The 19393-nt window shown below is 48.2% G+C and overlaps 1 protein-coding gene across 1 annotated transcript in view; it reads left to right on the top strand.

Moving 5' to 3' along the window:
* Positions 1 to 16729, top strand: part of INTS9 (integrator complex subunit 9) — an 80533-nt gene extending 63804 nt beyond the window's left edge. The window contains exons 14-17 of the mRNA XM_019537211.1: positions 1039 to 1206; positions 12128 to 12226; positions 14186 to 14323; positions 15740 to 16729. Of these exons, the coding sequence (XP_019392756.1) occupies positions 1039 to 1206; positions 12128 to 12226; positions 14186 to 14323; positions 15740 to 15916 (582 nt within the window). The 3' untranslated portion in view covers positions 15917 to 16729. The remainder of the gene's footprint in view (positions 1 to 1038; positions 1207 to 12127; positions 12227 to 14185; positions 14324 to 15739) is intronic.
* The last annotated feature ends 2664 nt before the right edge of the window (positions 16730 to 19393 follow it).

Raw genomic sequence — 19393 nt, forward strand, 5'->3', positions numbered from 1 at the left:
CCCTAAGCCTTTAGCTTAGTCCAGTGTTTCCCAACCAGTGTGCCGTGGCACAGAAGTGTGCCGTAAGAAATGAGCAGGTGAGTTGCAGAGTTTTGCCATGGCAATGAGCTCCAATAGGTATGAGGATGGGGAATGCCTTAACGGGTGTCGTGGACAATTTTTATTAGTGTTAGTGTGCTGTGGGCTGGAAAAGGTTGGGAAACGCTGGCTTAGTCTACGAGAGCACTCCTCCAGCATCATTTCCACTCTCTATCATAGGCTCCTCTTTGACACCAGCCTTCCTTTATCCATCTCTATCTCAAATGTTGCTGACAAAATGTTCTTCCTGACTGATGCTTTCAGAGGGAACCAGCAGAAGATCCCAACAGGCCAGACTGCAACACCAGTCTCTCTTCTTTCCAAACAATGACTTGCCTACACTGTCTTCTCACCACATTGCAGCCTGTCCCTTTCCTCCATGAATGGTGGTGGATTTCACTGCCGCCTCCTTTCACACATGCCTCCTCCCATGTTCCCCGTTGGATTCCTTGAGAACCTGTGGTAAACAACCAATTAATAACAATTCGTTGATGTGTAGGTAACAAGCCACGAAGCCTCTAGATTGTCCTTTTGGATAGCATATACAGCCCTGTTTTGTACTTTGATGCTTGTGTTTCCCTTCGCTGCTCTGTTGTGTTCTACACCCATCACTGACCTTTTGTCCCCCTTTTGATGGAAAGCTTTGTGAAGCAGGGGCCACCTTTAATTTTTGTTCAAATGGCACCTAGGTTAATTAACTGTTAATGCTGAAGTGATGCCAAGGGCCCTCTTGTACTAGGCTTTGCAGAGATTCATAATAGAGACTGTCCCTTCCCTTAACAACCTACTCCAGTCCTGATGAAGGTCCTGTGAACGCTACTGTAATATAAATAACCTGCATTATTGATGTATGCAGTACCAACCTTGTAATTGCTGTGTCAGTTCTTGCAGTCCATACGAGTACCAAAGCAAGGCATGCAAACAAGACGCCTGTATTTTCACCACTATCTTCTCTTCCAGCCTCTCCATGTTGTTTGTCCAGAGCAGTACACCCAGCCACCACCTACGCAGTCCCATCGCACAGACTTGATGATAGACTGCCAGCCACCACCAATGTCGTACCGCAGAGCAGAGGTGCTAACCCTCCCATTCAAGCGGCGCTACGAGAAGATTGAAATCATGCCAGAAGTGAGTGACAAAAGGGAGATAAAATGCTCTCCATCACCATATTTGTGCTGCTGCCCAAGCTGTACTGTACTTCATAGTTTCTAGGGTCAGAAGGGACCTGAGCAGATCATCAAGTCCGACCCCCTGCCATGGCAGGAAAGAGTACTGGGGTCAAACGACCCCAGCAAAGTGTACATCTAGCCTCCTCTTAAAGACCCCCAGGGTAGAAGCCAGCACCACTTCGCTTGGAAGTTGGTTCCAGATCCTAGCTGCCCTGACCCTGAAGTCGTGCCTCCTGATGTCTAGTCTGAATCTCCCCTCTGCCAGCTTGTGACCGTTATTTCTAGTCGCTCCTGGCGGTGCTCGGGGGAACAGGGACTTCCCCAGTGCCTGCTGGTCCCCTCTGACTTGTGCCTAAGACTTCACTTATACTTGTGCCTAAGACTTCATGTGAGAGTAAGGCACTTCCCATACAGCAGCAGACTGCACTAAGAAGTGCTCTTCAGATTAATCCCATTCACACTGCATGTTAATGGAGTTTGAAGGAACCTCGGTGGAATGCTAAATGTAAATTAAGATTAATTATCCTTTGCCAGGGTGTGGCACACTTCAAACCACGCAAGTGTTCATTCTCATTAGCAAGCATGTGAGGCAAGGAACATGTAAATTTAGAAACCAAGTTCTCTGTATAGATGCAGAACTGGAGACTGATGCACCATCCTTCCTTTGTGCCATGGTGTCTAGCTATAGTTTGTATACTCAGTGCACACTATTGAGTGGCTCGAGTGATAATTGTTTCAGTAAATGGTTAATTCTCCTGGAGAACAACAGGTTACTGGGCTGCCTATAACCATCTCTAACACATGCCACTTATGCCTGTAATATCTATCAATAATTTATTATCCCTATACATTATATATAAATGTTCTCTCAATATACTATGTGACCCATATTCTAATGGATGTGATCTTAAAATATTTTGACAAACCAGTCCATGTGGATGTGTCCTTGAATCAAAAGCCACAGCAGTTTTTTTTTTTTTTTTACAAGCAGACTTTATAAGCCTGTGGGAAGGCCTAAATTAAATGGGTCTGCTTTTCATTGGAGGACAGCTGAATCATAGAAAATGAGGATTGAAGGGACCTCAGGAGGTCACCTCTAGTCCAACCTCCTGCTCTAAGCAGGACCAGCCCCAACTAGATCATCCCAGCCAAGGCTTTGTCTGGTCTGGTCTTCAAAACCTCCAGAGGTGGAAACTCTACCACCTCCCTGGGTAACCTGTTCCAGTACTTTACTACCCTCCTGGTGAGAAAATTCATCCTAATATACAACCTCAATGTCCCTTGCTGCAGCTTGAGCCCATTGCTCCTTGTTCTGCCATCTGCCCCCACTGAGAACAGCCCAGCTCCGTCCTCTTTGCAGCCCCCCTGCAGGGAGGTGAAGGCTGCTATTAAATCCCCCTCAGTCTCCTTTTCTCTAGACTAAATAATCCCAGTTCCCTCAGCCTCTCCTCACAAGTCATGTCCTCCAGCCCCCTCTCTCCAATGTGTCCACATCCTTTCTGTAGTGGGGGGGCCCAAAACTGGACAGAGGACTCCAAATGTGGCCTCACCTTTGCTGAATGGAGGAGAAGAATCACTTCCCATGATTTGCTGGCAACACTTCTACCAATTGAGGAATATCTTGGGTGTTAACCCTAAAGGCAAAGCCACAGAGGACAAACTATACCTGACTAGCAAAGACCCACAAGCCAGGCACTCAGCCCATCACCACCACATTATCTGCCTCCAATTTGTGCCTGGAGTCAGCTTTGTGAGGCTGCAGCCCAATGCTCGGATTATCGCTGAAGGCAATGAGGGATTTTTAATTGAAAAGTATACTTGGGTGCAACTGTACCGTAGCATGTATATTTAATTATTTGGGGAAATTTGCATATTTATTGGATCCTATTAAACCTAGGGCTAGCAAAACATGGCTTACGTTCAGCACCATGACCAAAACAAGTCTTGTGCTGTCAGGGCGATGCTTGCCGCAGTGCATACAGCCAGCATGAAGCCTACCCGCCGTTCCAGTTGCACTTGTGCCCTGAGGCTTTACCTAAGGGTTTAAGTGGGCCTTACATGGTGCTTGCTCCTTGGGCTGACTCCGGTTGCAGAGCTAAATAGTGCCGTTTGTTGGAAATAGAGAGGTTAACTGCCAGGTAAGTATTACCAATAAGCATTGATGAGCACTGTCTCTTAAATGCATACATTTCAGAAAGAGAGAGGCTGGCTTGGTGGTCAGGGTACATGCTTGGTGCTTGAGAGACCTGAGTTCAATTCTCTTCTCTGTCTGATCTTGGCCAAGGGTGTTCCTATGCTGCATCCTTGGTATTGTTGAGAAGAGATGCTACAATCCTAGCCATGTTACAGCAACCAAACTTCCCCATAGTTTCTCAGTGCTATAGGGCATTTGTGCACATGTTTGCACTGTAACGCAAGGTGCTTTTAAAAGCACCCGGTGCTGCAGCACATGCAGTTGTATAAGTGGCGAAATGTGCATCAGTGCTGAGAAAATGGCAGCGGCATGCTTTTGAACTAAAACGCATTGGAAGCGTTTTGGTTCAAAAGCACGCTGCCGCCATTTTCTGCACACTGATGCACGTCGCCACTTATACAACTGCATGCGGGACAGCGCAGCACACGTCAGCTTGCATGCAGAGCAGACTCAATCAGATCCCCGGCATGTCGCTGGACAAAAAGGTATGTAGTTCCCTGTGTGTAAGGAGGAGACTCTCCGTATGCCCAAAGAAGAGTGTTTGTGCCCGAGAGCTTGCAAAAAACAATCTCCAGCTATTTAGCTGGGCTAATAAAGGAGCAGACAAGCATTTCCCTCTGCAGACAAGGTTCTTTGGGTGCACGTGATATCTTTTATCTCAAACATTGGGAGGAGAAATTCAGAGAGACTGAGAGAGGCTCGGAGGCTCTGGTCAAGGCACTGCATCAGTAGGGTGGATGAACTGACTTCAGCTGCTTTGTTTCCCTCAAACGTTTTCACAAAGGGGCTTGTTCACAGGCACGTTGGCGGAAACAGGCATTTTTCTCGTTCAGCCAAGCAGCTGGAAGTCAGGCATCCACTCGGCACATGGGAAGAGATCTCTTGCACTGTCAAGTGTCACACAGATACCAACCCCTTAGATCAAACTGCTTGGAGTGTGATTTTTTTTGTACTGAACTGCTAGGGGGACAAAACCTGAGTAGACCAAGGCCTCCTGTGTAACCTTGGGAAAGTTGTGTCACCTCTGTGTGTCTGCTTTTCCTACTGTATAAAGGAGGACAAATGTTCACCCATCTCCAGGAGGACTGGGAGGGTTATGATTCTCTGTAATTCCATGAAATAATTAGGGACCGTGGAAGCCAGACCTATAAGGAAAGACTGAAAGAATGAGTGTTATTTAGTCTGGAGAAAAGAAGACGGAGGGACGATTTGTTAACAGTCTTCAGATACCTGAAGAGTAGGTATAGAGAGGATTGAGTTGGGCTTTTCTCTGTGATGGTAGAGAACAGGACTAGGAGCAGTGCCCTCAAGCTGCAGCAAGGGAAATTTAGGTTGCAGATAAAAAGGAACTTTCTGATTTATGAGGGTGGTTAAGCATTGGAGCAGGCTGCCTGGAGAAACTGAAATCCCCTTCCTTGGAATTTTTTTAAAAAGCAGGTTGGACAGGCCGTTGGCTGGGGTGGTTTAGTCACGGACGATCTTGTCTTGAGCAGGGGACTGGACTAAATGACTTTGCTAGGTCCCTTCCAGCCCAACTTTCTTATGATCTTATGACTAATCTGTTAATGTTTGTGAGTCACTCTGACACCACTTTAAAAAACTGCATAGAAACATCTGTTAGTAGACAGCTGGCTGGTTACTTCTCAAAAGAAACCTGAAACCCAAAATCAAATGATATAACCAGTTCTGGGATACAAAACTGTAGTAAGCAGGTATTCCCAGGGTGCAGGGTGCCAGAGCTTGGGACGTTTTGATCTAGAATTAGGAAAAAGTCTCCACGTTAAAAAAAACAAAAAACAAAAACCTTTCCTCCATCGTATCCTGCTTAGCAGCATAAGCTCTTTCTCTCCAACTAAGCTCCGTAGACTTTCCACCTGCACAAAGAGATGTCTCCAAACTTGTCTCAATTCTTTAACTGTGTGATATGCAGACAACCCCAAAACCTTGACCCACAATTTCACTACCACCAGAGTCATTTTACTGATGCAGGCGATGACAAGGTGTTTTCTCCCATATGCCCCTCCAAAAATATCCCAGCTCCACCCTGCATTTGACCATACGCGGGTCTATTCCCCTGGTAGAAATCCACGGATATTCATGGAATTCCATTTCGACTCTTTGAAGAGAGACCAAAAGGCTCTTCGTTATTAATGAGATTTACACTCAGCCCAACCATTTTCTGAGAGAGGTTTCAGCTCTCCGTGGCATGCAGCTAGGCCGGCTCTCTGGAGTATTATGGAAGCATTCTCCACTTTGTTTAACTGATTTGTTCCTCTAAGCAACTGCACATCACTTTAAAAAAAAAAAAAAAGGCAGCTTCTGAAAATTGGTTGGGTATTGTCTATTCACAAGAGGATGATGGGGAAATGGAAAGCACCTTCTTGGAGCAAATGGATAAATTAAACAGTCGCTTCTGAGTGTATGAAGTAATGAAAGCGGAGTCCCAGTTTGAACAGTGGTGCATATCATTTGACTTTGGCAGCAAGCTGTCTGATTATAATGAGACTGACATGTTTTAAAGTACTCTTATTTGCAGGCTCTTTCGGGCAAGCCGGGGTGCGTGCACACATGTACGTGAGCCATGTGGCCCATAGGGATGTTTAGAAGCTACTGCAGAAAATAGCTGAGGGAGAAGCGCAGCCTCTTGGCAAGCGGTTTTCCCTCTGTAGCTCGTATCCACTGCACTCTTCAAGCCCTCTCCTCCTCCTCCTCCTCCTTTTTACGCAGGATCCTCCAGTTTCTTTCAAAAGAATTGACGTATCCTCTTTTTCCTGCCCTCTCTTTGCCTTCGCTGCCCTGTCATGGATACAAAAGTTCCCCATCTTCTCTGCTCCTAGACACTCTGCTTGTCCCAGTGACCCCATCCCACCTTCAGGCTTAACTTATTCACCCTCTCATCTCCTTCCTTGCTTTTCTCCTTCACCTTTTATTCTCCTTTGACACCCCCCCCCCCACCCCATGCATACACAATACAAAAATGTTTGGTCTTTACCATCTTTAAAGTGCAAAAGATGAATACATGGCTCCATTTGCCTCTGCAAGTATCACTCCCCTTCAACTGCAAGCTCAGGGGTTGCGCTACCTCTCCAGTTGCATCCTGTGAATCTGCCTTTTTCCAGTGGCACCCTGCTGCCACCAGTCTTGCCAAAGTCTCTAATGATTCCTACTTGGCAAGAGCTCAAAACCGGCGCTCCATCCTCGTGCTTCTCAATCTGTTGGCTGCCTTTGACTCTGGATCTTCTTGAAACCTCATCTTCCTTGAAGAGAGAACCTCTCTTCTGGTTCTCTTGCTGCTTCTCATCGCTTCTTCATTGTATCCTCCAGAGGATCCTTCTCATTCCCCTCCCTCTTCCTAGAGAGCTCTGTCGAGCACTGTCCCTGGCCCCCTGCTCTTCTCCCTCTGCATTTAATATCAGCTGCAAACCCACGTTCAGCTTCCATATCTATGCTAATAGCTCTCACATCTCCCTTTCTATGCTGTCTCCTCCTGTCCATATTAAAATCTTGGCCTGTCTGTCTCCTTGTGGGGGTCTAGCTGTAAGCAGAACGTGGGCAGAAGAGCTCAAACTCTCTCAAGGGTTGTTGGTTGTAGCTGTGTTGGTCTAAGGATGCAGGCAAACAAGGTTCTTTGGGGAGATGTGATATCTTTTATTAGACCAACTACAGAGGGAAAATTGTCCTTTGCAAGCTTTGAGGCACAAACACCCTTCTTCAGGCATAGGGAGAGTCTGTGCGCTCTCCTGGCCTGTTACAGGGCGCATTTGATGTTTGGGGTACAGTGCCTCGTAGCTGAGTGAGGATGTGAAGTGGAAACTTTGGCGTTTCCTTGGGCTATCAATTCCCTATTCATGTCTCTTGAACAGAATGGTTGGAAATATTTCCTGTGGCATCTCTGACCAACACATGGTGGATGCCAGGGGACAGATCACTCCAGAGATACCTAGTTCAGTGTTCTTCCTTTATAGCATCCGCTTCTTCCGCTGTCGGAGACAAGATACCAGGCTAGATGGACCACTGGTTTGACCCGGTGTGGCACTTACGCTTTTATGCCTGTGGATACAAGGGACTGGACTCAGTGGCCCAAGAGGATCCTTCTTCCACTCCTCCATTCCCATGATCTGTCCAACTTCTGCTTCTTATGCTCCAGTTCAGCCTTGTAGGCTTCTGTGCTGTTAGATGCCGGCGGGTTGCACGCTTTTAGTGGGGGGATCACTGTTGTCTATATTTGGTTTAGGAAACTAGCCGCATCCTTATTCAAACACAGATCTGTTCCAAGTAAGCGCAATATCTGAATTGCATGGATCTGTGAAGTGTTGGGGCTGGGGAAGGGGGAGAACACTTTTGGCAGGCCACCACAAAATTAAGGTGGTTTGACCACTGATGTGGCTTGATCATCATCAGTCTCTTGAGTTCCCATTGCAAGTGCCAGACCCTGTTCGGTTCCAGAAAGTACAAGCCTGAGAGAGAGATTCAGGCACAGGGTATGTTAAGAATGAACTTCCGCTCCAAGAGCTTGCATTTGCTGTCTGCATGTAAAGTCACAGCAGTGAAACTTCCAAAAAACAAATTTTCTCTGTGCTGTTACCAAGCTCCTGTTGCCATGCTGACAAATTTAATCTTTCACAGGCTGATTACTTTTATTGGGGTTCTTTTTATTGGTTTCTGTTGTTAATTTTTATTAAGCAGGGAAGAATTTTCAAGCTGGAACAAACCAAAATTTGCAGCAAGCCAGAATCTGACTTGCCAGCCCTCGTCTAAACAAATACTGACACTTGTCTCCATCACTACCACATCATCTGCTCTTCAGGGGCACTGGCAGTACGAACAAGAAGAAAATTGCAATGATACCAGCATTTTAATGCAGCCCAATTGCTCCTCCATAAATAGGTCATGTTCAGAGCAAAAGTATCTGTTCTTTGGTGGCTTTCATGATGTCAGCAGGTGGCATTAGGGTGGCGGTGATGACTAGGATGTAGAAACTCTTCTTGCCTTCATGGGGTGGGGGGAGGGAGTTCCATCTTGCAGGCAAAAGCATAACGAGTTTCAGTGACTAAAGGTTGAAATTGGACAAATTCAACCTTGAAATAAGACGATTTCATAGCTGTAAGGATAATTAAACAGTGGAACGACTTCCCAAGGGAAGCAGCAGACTTGCTATCACTTAGCATGTAGGCAAGATGAGACATCCTTTTAGAAGATGAGCCATCATACAGCTTTTTGGAACAAGCCTATACCCATCTGTGCAGGAGGTCAGACAAGGTGATTGCATGGGTCCTGCCAGGCCTCAGTCTCTGAATCTTTGGATGTGATGAAATAACCTTTTGGGTTTGGGTCAGTGAACTTCTATAGTAAGAAAATCAGCCAATTCTTAGAGATGAGTTGCTAGAGAAGGCGAAGTTAAATGCCCGTTTTGCAGTCCTGTTTGACTGTCAGAGGCTAGTGTTATGATTTACTGTCCATGTGGTTAATGCCCTAATAGCTGGTGGTAACAGAGCACTTCACTGATAGAAGAAGCGCTCTTTGAACATAGCTACAAAGCTCTGTTTTGCTCTCTGGCCTTGCAGTGGTTGTCACTTTTTGCTGCCGCCTTCATTCGAACCAATTCGGTATCGATTCCACCAGGTGAGGGGGCAGGGAGAGAAAGTGCCTTCAGTCACTGCAAAGCACAGTGCATTACACCACCTTGAGTGCTGATATTTTTAGCTCCAGGGACCAACCAAAAGCACTGACAGTCACCCTTACATTGTAATACTGAGGCCTAAATAACTTGCTTTCCCATGGAAACTTCTGCCTATCCCTTTTATAAAGCTGGATGGCCTACATTGTCACAGAGACAGCGGGTAGGATGTACTTAGCACTGACCCGACTCTGCTCCCGTTGGAGCTAGCCTAGTCCCATTTAAACCAGCTCTCTATTCTGGACTCTGATGTGGGCTCGTTAGGTAACTTGGGCAAGGCTTTTAATACCCCATTTCTCCCATCTGCAAAACTAGATTAATCCCCATCTTTAAAGTGCACTGAGAACAACTTGGGGAGGCAGAGGGACAGCTTGATGTTACCTGAGGCAAGGTAGCAGGTGTTTGACCTGAGACACAGAGCTCTTCTGGCACTAACTAAGCAGTTGAGAGCTCAGACACTTAAGCCGTCTCAAAATCTGGCGCCAGGCATGGTCACCAACCTTGCAAATGGCAGGGATCAACACTTAGATGAGAGCTATCTAGCTAAAGCCCCACCCATGTGAGGCTGGGGTTGTGGTTGGGGAGAGAGGTACAACTCTGGGGGAAAATGATGATGATGAGCCAGGCCCCTTCAACTAAATGGTTGTGTTCATCCATTTCATGGGCTAGGACAGTGGTGCTCAGCCTTTTGGTCCTGTGGACCATCTGCAGGCTGGAACAAGGCTTGGGGCCTGGCACTGCCCCTTCTGTCCCCTGCGTGCTGGGATTGGGTCCCAGGGGGCTGGCACAACCTCCTCCCAGTGCCCCATACTGGGGTTGGGCCCTGAGGTCCTGCGCCACCCCAACTCAAGGTGCTGGGGGCAGGGGCATGATGCCAGCACTCCCCTGCCAACAACTTTCTGGACCTGTGGGGAGCCCTGCAAGCCAGATGATACAGTGCCCCAGGCCAGATCTGGCCCACAGGCTGGAGGCTGAGCACATCTGGTGTAGGAGACTGTGAGGAACTTGCAACCTTTTTTTTCAGGTACAGGCTTCAGCACTGCTTCTGCTGTGGCCACGCTGGACAAGAGCAGTGCGCTTTGCAGGAGACTACCCCTGCAAATTCTGGAAGGCCAGCCCAGGCAGCCTGCACACATCCATTTCTTTAACGTTGTTTCTGGCAGGGAGCTGACAACACCTGGGCCTTGGAGACTGCGTTGGCTTCCAGTTTGCTGGTGTGTGTGGCCAGTCCTGCCATCCCTGAGTATGCAGCAGGCCTGGGGTAGCGTAATGGCCAGATTTGCTTCCCGGGGGCAGGAGCAGCAGCTGCTTCTGGCTGCTGCTAGATGTGGCCTTGCTGCCCAGGTACCCGAGCAAGTCCATCCTGCGCCTGCCCCCAGGGGTGGGAACCACACAGGCAGGGCGCACAGCTGGACAGATGGGATGGGGCTGCAGGCAGCAGTGTTTGGGAGCAAGGCTGGGATCGTGGGGCTGTGATGGTGCGGGACCTGGGCCAGGGCTGTGCTACAATGTGCTGCCCGCACAGCCCTGCAACAGGCATGGGTTGTGCAGGCAGGGAGGGGCATGTGGGGGCAGCAGATTGCAGCTCTTCCCTGGGCCCTGGCCCTGCACTGTCACCATGCCAAGATCCCAGATGTGGCCCTGGATGCAGCTCCCTGCCTGCCCACACCCCCATCCCATCTGCCTGGCCATGCACTCTGCCCGCATGGATCCACGGAGACCCTAGGATCGCTGGGCAGTGACAACTTGGGGGCAGAGCCCAGGGCAGAGCCATGACCTGCTCCCTGCACCTGTCACAGGGCCATGCGTGCAGTGAATCACAGCTCTGGCCCTGCACTGTCACCACCCAACAGCCCCAGCCCCAGCTGCCTGTCCTGCTCCCAAACACCACTCCCCACCCAACACATAAGGAGTTCACTAAAACTCCCCATGTAGCCCACAGCCTCAAGTAACGGCCCACCCCTGGTTTAGACCTTGGCCGTGTCTCACTGTGCCTTGCCAAGCAGTACGTAGCAGCAGAGATGCTCCCATCTCCTTGGCTTGACAGACCTGGAGTCTACCTGCCAATCCACTCTGCAAGACCTGTCTGCTTGTCCAGGCCTTTCCTGTAGAAAATGGCTTGCGTGAGGAGCATTTTAGATCAGGGTTGAAGCCCATAAATGTGTTGGAATATTAACATGTAAATACTCCATAAACTTGGGGACAAACATAGGTGTCTCCCACAAGTCCTATCAATATGTGTCAAATAGATCAATACTTACCATGAACTGGAGAGGTTTTTAGCAGGCTCACGCATCAGGAGGCCAGTGGGAGGCTGTGGTAGGTGACAGCAAATATCTATAGGTGCAAACTGGGGTGTAGGTTGTGCAAACCTATGGTTTCTATAGGTGCAAGCCATTGATAACAACTGGGTTCTTCAGAAAACTAGTGGGTGACTGGTGTTGTCAAGAGATGCCCCTGACTTAGATTTAGACCCAGAAACAGATAAAGGCATGTGTGGAAAACTCAGCGAGGGAAGCATTTTCCTGAATCCTAAAGGGATCCTGTTGGATTTAAACAGTTGATCCTTCCCTTATAAACTCTGAAGTAGTGAGAAGCCAAAGGGAAACTGACTGTTCATTGTGTCCCGGGGGTTAACAAACAGCCTCAATAATGACAAATTCATTGTTATAAGTCCTAGTAATTAGAGTTGCTGGCAATACAGCTAGCGCTTTCCTTAAAAGTAGGTTCCCCTTTCGCTGTCCATTTTCACAAGTTGCCCCTGTCACTAAAAGCCTCACGATCTGCACTTGCAATAGTGATAGAGAAGTGGGCTGCACTGAAAGACCGAAGTGAGGCGCTGCAGACAGGAGCACCACGCAAGAGGGAATCCTCTGTCACTGAACTCTGGGCTTGTGTTTACAGTGCATTAGCCCGTGCATAAAAAGATCACACCATCAATTTAAATTGCAGCTGGATTCACACAAATTTTGAGATTATCACTTGCTAAACAAAATTCATTTGCTTTAGCTTGCAGATTCGCTGGTTCCCTTGGAGATTAAGCCTGGCATTTCCTTAGCAACAGTTTCTGCTATGCTGCATACTAAGGACAACAAGCATGTGCTCCAGGTACTGTACGATGGGGAGGGGAGCGAGCCATCTCTACGCGGGGTCTCCTTGGCATCCGGGGTCCTAGCTCTTCCCATGCGGCAGCCCCTTTAGCACCTCTGTCCACGCTGCAGCAGACTCCTTGTCAGCCTCTTTCTTCTGGCTTGCGCGTGTGAGGCTAGCGTCTTTGATGAATGGTACTTTGAATGGGGAGTAGGGTGCCTATAAATCTCTGCACTCCTTCTGCTGGCGGTGTGCCTGGCTGAGATAAAAGGGGAAGGGGGATTATATGGAAAGAGAGACTGCAAATTACAGCAGTGTCTTTCCCCAGCACAAGCACCAGGATCAGTATGACTTAGCCTTTCACGGAGTCGCTGATGAGGGTCATAAAGGACGCCTGGCCCGAAAACATTAGGTGGCAGAGATAGGGTTCCTTAAGAAGCCCCCTTCTGCTAACATCCGATCCTACAGAGGAATGTGAAACAAGGTTTTCCCAGGGTTAAGTGAGGAAGGCGTCCTTCCTCCCCCTCCTCACCACCTCCTTCAGTAGCTCTGCAGCTCCTGCACCGTTGCTTTGTAAAGAGGGCTGGTGTCTGGTCTGGCCACAAAGTGGCAGAGCAGCTGGTCCATCCTTACCACGTTTTAAACTATAGTGCCCCACGGGGAAGCCCCATGCCACTCAGCTCCCACAGATACTGGGCTGAGCAGTCTCTGCAAAACACAGCACAAATCTTGCCCCTCGTTCCTGCCCAGGGTCTATTGCATTTGAGAGAAGGGCATAGTATGCCACCAAACCCTGATGGGATGCTTTTACACTGGACCTTTTAAGGCAGTGTCTGCGTATGAGAAATGAGACTTGTGTAGACAACATTTTGCTAGCATATGGCTATAAATGGGAATTCCTTAATGCTGGTAGTTGAGGATTCATAGCAACGGCACAACAAGCAAACTTCACATTTGTGCACTGAATGAGAGCGTGTTGCGTCCTTGTATCCTCATAGTTCAAGGATCCCAGTTAGTCCAAAAGACATTCGAGATGACTGGCACCTCCAGTGCACACTTGCATTCACATCTTGGTGGTCTGCCTTCTTCCTTCACCTTGCACAGGTTGGGGGGGTTTTTTGTCCTGCTGTCACTAAATCAGTCTACAAACAGTTAAATTGGTCCAGCCCTCTCGTCTGGACATGTTGTACCAGAATTATAGCGCTTATCGGTATAGCTTAATCCTCCCATAGGAATTGCTACAAAGAGCTGCAGAAGCTGTAGAGATAACCTTAGGTCCAAATCTGCAAACACTTACACAGCACCACTGACTTCAAGGAGCTGTCTTGCCTGCATAAAATTGCTTGTGCACACAGATGTTGATAGGACTGGGGTTTAGCAGGCAAACTGGTTTAAAAAAAAAAAAGTCTTGCTGGTGAAGCAAACCCAGAAGTTTCATGCTTTGCATCAGCCTTTGAACGGATGAGGACCCCCTGCAACATGAGGTGAGGCCCAGCTCAGCCTGTTGCTTGTTATACTAGGACAGCCCTGCCTGTGGGGTCTCTGGTACTACTGTCTCCTCATTCACGTCCTTCCTACAGACTCGTATGTGATTCCAGTAAGGGATAAGTTACAAACCCCCTCAACAGCAGGACACTTGCTCTGGGTTTACTAATGCATCCAGACTTCACTGCACCTCTTATATTCTAAAGAGCTACCATACTGGGACAGACCCGCATCCTGTCACTCTCAGCAGCACAGAGTAGGCGCACAGGTCTTTGTGCAGGGGCTGTCCAGACAGATGCCTCAACCTCTGTCTGCCTTGCATCTCCCAGCACTTAGACTCTTCAGGCTGTGGTTTGCTTCATTTTGCCTTGTACAGCACACATTGTAGTTCTCTCCTGCTGCCCATTGCTCCCACATGCATGCCCCCACCTCCCGCCAGGCTGTCATAAGCTTCCTGTGTTAATGGCGCTAGTCTGTTATCTTCTCCTTTAGCTGCCTCCAAAACCAGCTCAGCCCCCGGCCAGCAAGAAGAGAAAGCGGGTGAGCGACGACCTACCAGAGTGCAAACCATTAAAGCCACTTCTGAGTGGTGCCATCCCTGTGGACCAGTTTGTACAGGCGCTGGAGAAGGTAATAAGCTGCTTGCAGCCTGTGAGGTTCGAGTGGATTTTCCCAAAGAGACGTTGTTCTTCTTTCAGGGAGGAATGATGTAGAGTAGCCCAACAGAGAATAAAAAGGGGGACTGTATAAAATGAATCTTGCCAGGGGTGTTATTCAGGAGAAAAACCCCTCAAGGAAAGAGATGGAAAGCACTGTAGCCCAGTCATCATCAGACTAGATTGGGCAAACTCCTGAGATGTCTGGTAAGGATCAGCTCTGCCTCTTGAACGTGCTGAGCTGTTGACTTCTCTTCTATTATTCTGTAAATACCTGTGCTTCATGAAGTTTAAAACTTTCCAGAGACAGGAGGTTTTTGGTCATAGTTCATTGTACTAACCAGATAGTTGGGAGAGGTGTTAGATGACAAGCTTTTGGACACACGCTGCCTCTTCTCAGATCTGGGCTAGATGTCCAAAAACTTGTCTGACATCTCTCCCAGCTACACAGCTGGCCCAATAAAAGATATGACCAAAAAAACATCCTTGCCTCTCGTACTTCCTGGCCCATTAGGGCTACAACACTCCAACCCAAATAAAACTTTCCAGAATGTTGTCTGCGTTCAGTAGAAATCTCCTGTAATGGTATCCAGCAGCGATCCTTTCTGAAGCTACAGCAGTGCTTGCTAAACTGACATCCTCGAGCTAGCACTGGAAGCCTCAAGGCAAATTAATCTTCTTTCCACACATCCTCTGTTGATAGGTAGATTACGTATCTCCTGTTGGCTTTCTGATGTGTGGAGGGGGGGAAAGGACCTATCAGTCAGTTTTACTGCAGCATCAGGCACTTCATGGGCAGCTGGGATTCACTCCTGAAGAAAATCTGTGCATTTCTGTGGCAGGAGGAGGTTGAGGTTATTAGGGGAGGGGTCTGCCTAGAAATGCAGCAGGGATAGAGGCCTCAAGGTTAAGGGAGTCAGGTCTTTATTTATAAATCTGTCACTGAACTGCTGTGTGATCTTGAGCAAGTCACTTGGGGATCACTCACTTTGGGTGCCTCTCAGTTGTGCATGCCTGATACCCTGAGACCTGCAGCCTCCATTTCTGCACTACAGAGCTCATCTTTGTAGTTACTTGTCCTCGTCACCTCTGAAGTCAGGCCCCCAAAGTGAGTTGTCGTTGCTGAAAATGTTTGGCTCGCCCCTCCCTTTACTGCAGTGTCTCCAACTGTAAAATGGGGATAATATTTGGCATGCGACCCAGGAGTTTCGGGGGGTTATAATCAGTGCTAATGCTTACAAAACCTTAGAATGCTTGACAGCAGCTTTTAGGCACAGTGCTCTGTGCTCTGAGAGAGCATCTGTCGAACTGTGTATTTGATGCCTTTGCTTAAATGGCAGTAACATGCGGATGTGTGTGTGTGTCTCTCCCTCCAATGCCTCATCCGCAGCATGGTTTCAGTGACGTGAAGGTGGAGGACACGGCAAAGGGGCACATCGTGCTGCTGCAGGAGGCAGAAACCCTCATTCAGATAGAAGAGGACTCAACGCACATCATCTGCGACAACGACGAGACGCTCCGGGTGAAGCTGCGGGACTTGGTTCTCAAATTCCTCCAGAAATTTTAGCCCTTTCCTGTTAAGCTCCAGCCCTTCATCATGAGGAAAACCAGGCAAGCCTGCAAGGTGATGGTGGCACCCCAGGGAACCAAATGCAACACTTCCCACTGTGGGAGCCCGGGGAGAGCCCTTTGGATACACCTTATTCCTCGTGAGCAAAATGAGAGGACGTTTTTTTAAATATACTTTTTTTTAATTTGAACCTGTTTTGGAGCATTTCAGAGCCAATTCCCTTGCTGTAAATTTGGGTTTAGGAGCCCTCCAGCAGTCTGATTTGCAAAAGAAAATGCGTATGTTCCAAGAGTGAGCCGTCGAGGTGAAAATTGTTCGCAGAAACAGATATCCCAGCATGTCACAGAGAACAGCGCTAGCCCCCAGTCTTCTGCGTAGAGAAGCTGGAGTCGCGTGTGGTCCCAGCTGAGCCCGAGAAGAGGGGGATATGTGTTATTTATTATTCCCTGAGCCCAAGATTTCCAATAAACGCAGGTGTCTAACACTGGGCTCCCAGCTTTGTAGAAAGGCACTTTATTAAACAATGTGGTTTATTTTCCCCTCCAAACTGTTGAGCATCCAGTAGCTCCCACTAAAGCCACTCTCTGCCTCTCTCCTAACTCTTGGCTGAAATTTGAACAGCCATTTAAACAGTTTCATCTAGGTAAGAGTTTGTGAAGCTCATCCCTTCCCTGCTACAGTTGAGGTTGAAACTTAGTCAATAATGTCACTTTTGAAAGGAGCAGATTTCTCAGATGATATGGACATGTTATTTTAATAGTATTTTTATATTTGTTTGGTGTTAAAAAATTAAAAAAAGAACATAAGACTGCAAAGAGGAAGGTCAATTCTGTGGTTTCTAAAAGCATGAGCGTGCCCAGTACCACAAGTGTGCGTGGGCCTTTGGAAAATACATTAACTACTTCTTCATTTTATAGCTCTAGGAAGATTAAAGCAGGGCAAGAGCACCTCTGTAATAAGTATTTATGCTATTGCGGCTTCCGACTCGCATTTTCTCCACGTTATGGTTTCATATTTGATTGGCTGTAAAGGTCCCAGCATCCCCCATCCTTTGCTTTGCGTGCGTCTGCTGTACCATGTAAAGAATAGTGCCATTAAGGTGATAAAAACTTGTTGCTGTAGTGTTAATCCTAATAAGGGTTTACAGCATTTGCAGCCGTTTGGTTTCTTTATCGTCACTCTAAAATGGGATAAAAGAATTGGATACATTTCACCTTGTAATTAAATCTCCAAAAAGATTAGTCTTAATGCACAAAGGCTGCGTGATAAAAATCCTTGGAGCTGAAGAGGCTGAGTGAGGCTGGGGGGAAGAGTGTGAGTAATATGTGAATCCTTGTAAATGCCTTTTGCCTCATTAGCTAACCTGCCTCTTGCGTTGGTCCCAAAGTTGCAGAGCATCGGCTCTGAGAATATACTAATTTGCATTTATAATAGTAGGAGAATTTACCTGTCATGGGAAGAAGCTGGAGTTTCAAATCTGAAGCTTCGCATTAGCATTTGCTGTGTCAGCAGCCTGGGAGCAACCAGATATCAGTTTCCTACTGTCAGTTCCTATACAGCAAGTAATTTAGTAGCAGGAAATTAAAATCAAGGTGCTACAATGCAAACCTGAGAAGAATGGCTTGGGAGTTTGAGGAGCATCAGTTGGTGAGTGGAACAATTAAATACCAAGATGTTATTTTTGGGTCTGTTGTCACCATGACAAAGTGCAAACAGAAGAGGAAATTGGTTCACATTTCTAGCAAGGGAATTGCGGATCTTAAATCCCTGTTTGATTTCTCACTGGTGTCCTCTTTGGGGAAATGGAAGCAAATTCAGTAATTAGACTGTACACGGCTCACTGCAAAACTTTTTGGAGCTGTACTCTAATTGCAGCTGCGTTGTGTTGCCCTTCTGAACTGGGTGTCATCTTCCCCAATCAGGCCTGGGGTCTGTCCCTGTTGCATCCACGTTTCCACTGAAGCAAGCTGGAGTTTCTGAGCGCTCGGCCACCCTGACTTTTGGCTGTATCTTTTTTTTCCCCCACCTGCAAGCGGACAAGAATACCTTTGTTTTTGTGCGACAAGGTTCTTTGGGTGAATCTGGTATCTTTTATTAGACCAACGTAAATAGTTGGAAAACAATTATTAAGCAAGATTTCGGGTTCAAAAACCCTTCGTCCGGCTAAGGACGTTTCAGCAGTTGGTGTGTGCTCTTCCTGGATGGAATGTGTGGCAGGGCTCTCGGCGTGCTGCCACTTTAAGGCCCGGGAGCTGGCAGCCTCCAGGTGCCTGATGAGGGCGGCCATTTTAGGCTCAGGGCTGCCTATATAAACAAGGCAGTTTTCCTGCTGGAAGGCAACAGTATTGCCTAGCTTGAGGGCTGCTGAGTTTCATCCAGAGGTAAGGGAGGCGCTGTAGGGGATGGTAGGAGGCTCCTGGTCCAGGGTATGACTGGAAACTACACCCTGCCAGGAGTGGGTGGCCTGGTGGGGCCCCCAGGAAATGCCAGGCCAGTGATCACCCTGGTGAAAGGCGGGTTGGGGCGCATTAACCCCTAGCCCTCAACTTAAGGTGGGTCGCGGTACACTGGAGGTAGTTGTGGGGGTTTGAGACCCCAAGGAGGAAAGTTGGTGCCACCTGAGCCCACCTGTGGAGGGAAGCCCCGAGACCCCGAGTAAATGGGGCATTACGAGCAGTGGGGAGCTGCCTGGTGTGAGGGGGGCTCAGCCAGAGGGCGAGAGAGCTGAGTCCTGGCCCCAATAAGTCCTCCAATGCTTGGAGGCAGAGTTTGGGTCAAATTTCATAGATTTCATAGACATTAGGGCTGGAAGGGACCTCGGGAGATCATCGAGTCCAGCCCCCTTCCCAAAGGGCAGGAAGTCAGCTGGGGTCATAGGATCCCAGCAAGATAAGCATCCAATTTACTCTTGAAGGTGTTCAATGTAGGTGCTTGAACCACCTCCGCTGGCAGACTGTTCCAGACCTTGGGGGCTCGGACAGTAAAGAAATTCTTCCTTATGTCCAGCCTGAAACGGTCAGATCGCCCCTGAGCCTGCGCTTTTCCAGGCTAAAGAGTCCCATGGCTCTCAGCCTGTCATCGTAAGATCTGTTTTCCTGACCTCTGATCATGCGCGTGGCTCTCCTCTGGACTCTCTCCAGCTTCTCCACATCCTTTTTGAATTGTGGAGCCCAAAACTGGACGCAGTACTCCAGCTGCGGCCTCACTAAGGCTGAGTACAAGGGGAGAATGACGTCCCAGGATTTGCAAATATAACATCTGAGCCCCAGTTGAGAGGGGCCAGCGCTGTGAAGCCACAGCGAGAGGCGGCAGTGATCAGAAGCCCCAGAGAGAGGGCGATGTGGAGCCCTGTGAAGGGAAAGGGGGCTCAGCCAGAGAGTCCTCCACCGTTGGGAGGCAGTGTGTGGGTCAAAGATAACACCGGTCATAGCACCATGATTTGCTGCCCAGGAAGGGAGTGAGAGTCCCCTGTGA

The sequence above is a fragment of the Crocodylus porosus genome, unplaced genomic scaffold (genome assembly GCF_001723895.1).
Source record: "Crocodylus porosus isolate Cpor-Errol unplaced genomic scaffold, CroPor_comp1, whole genome shotgun sequence".
NCBI classification, from domain to species: Eukaryota; Metazoa; Chordata; order Crocodylia; family Crocodylidae; genus Crocodylus; species Crocodylus porosus.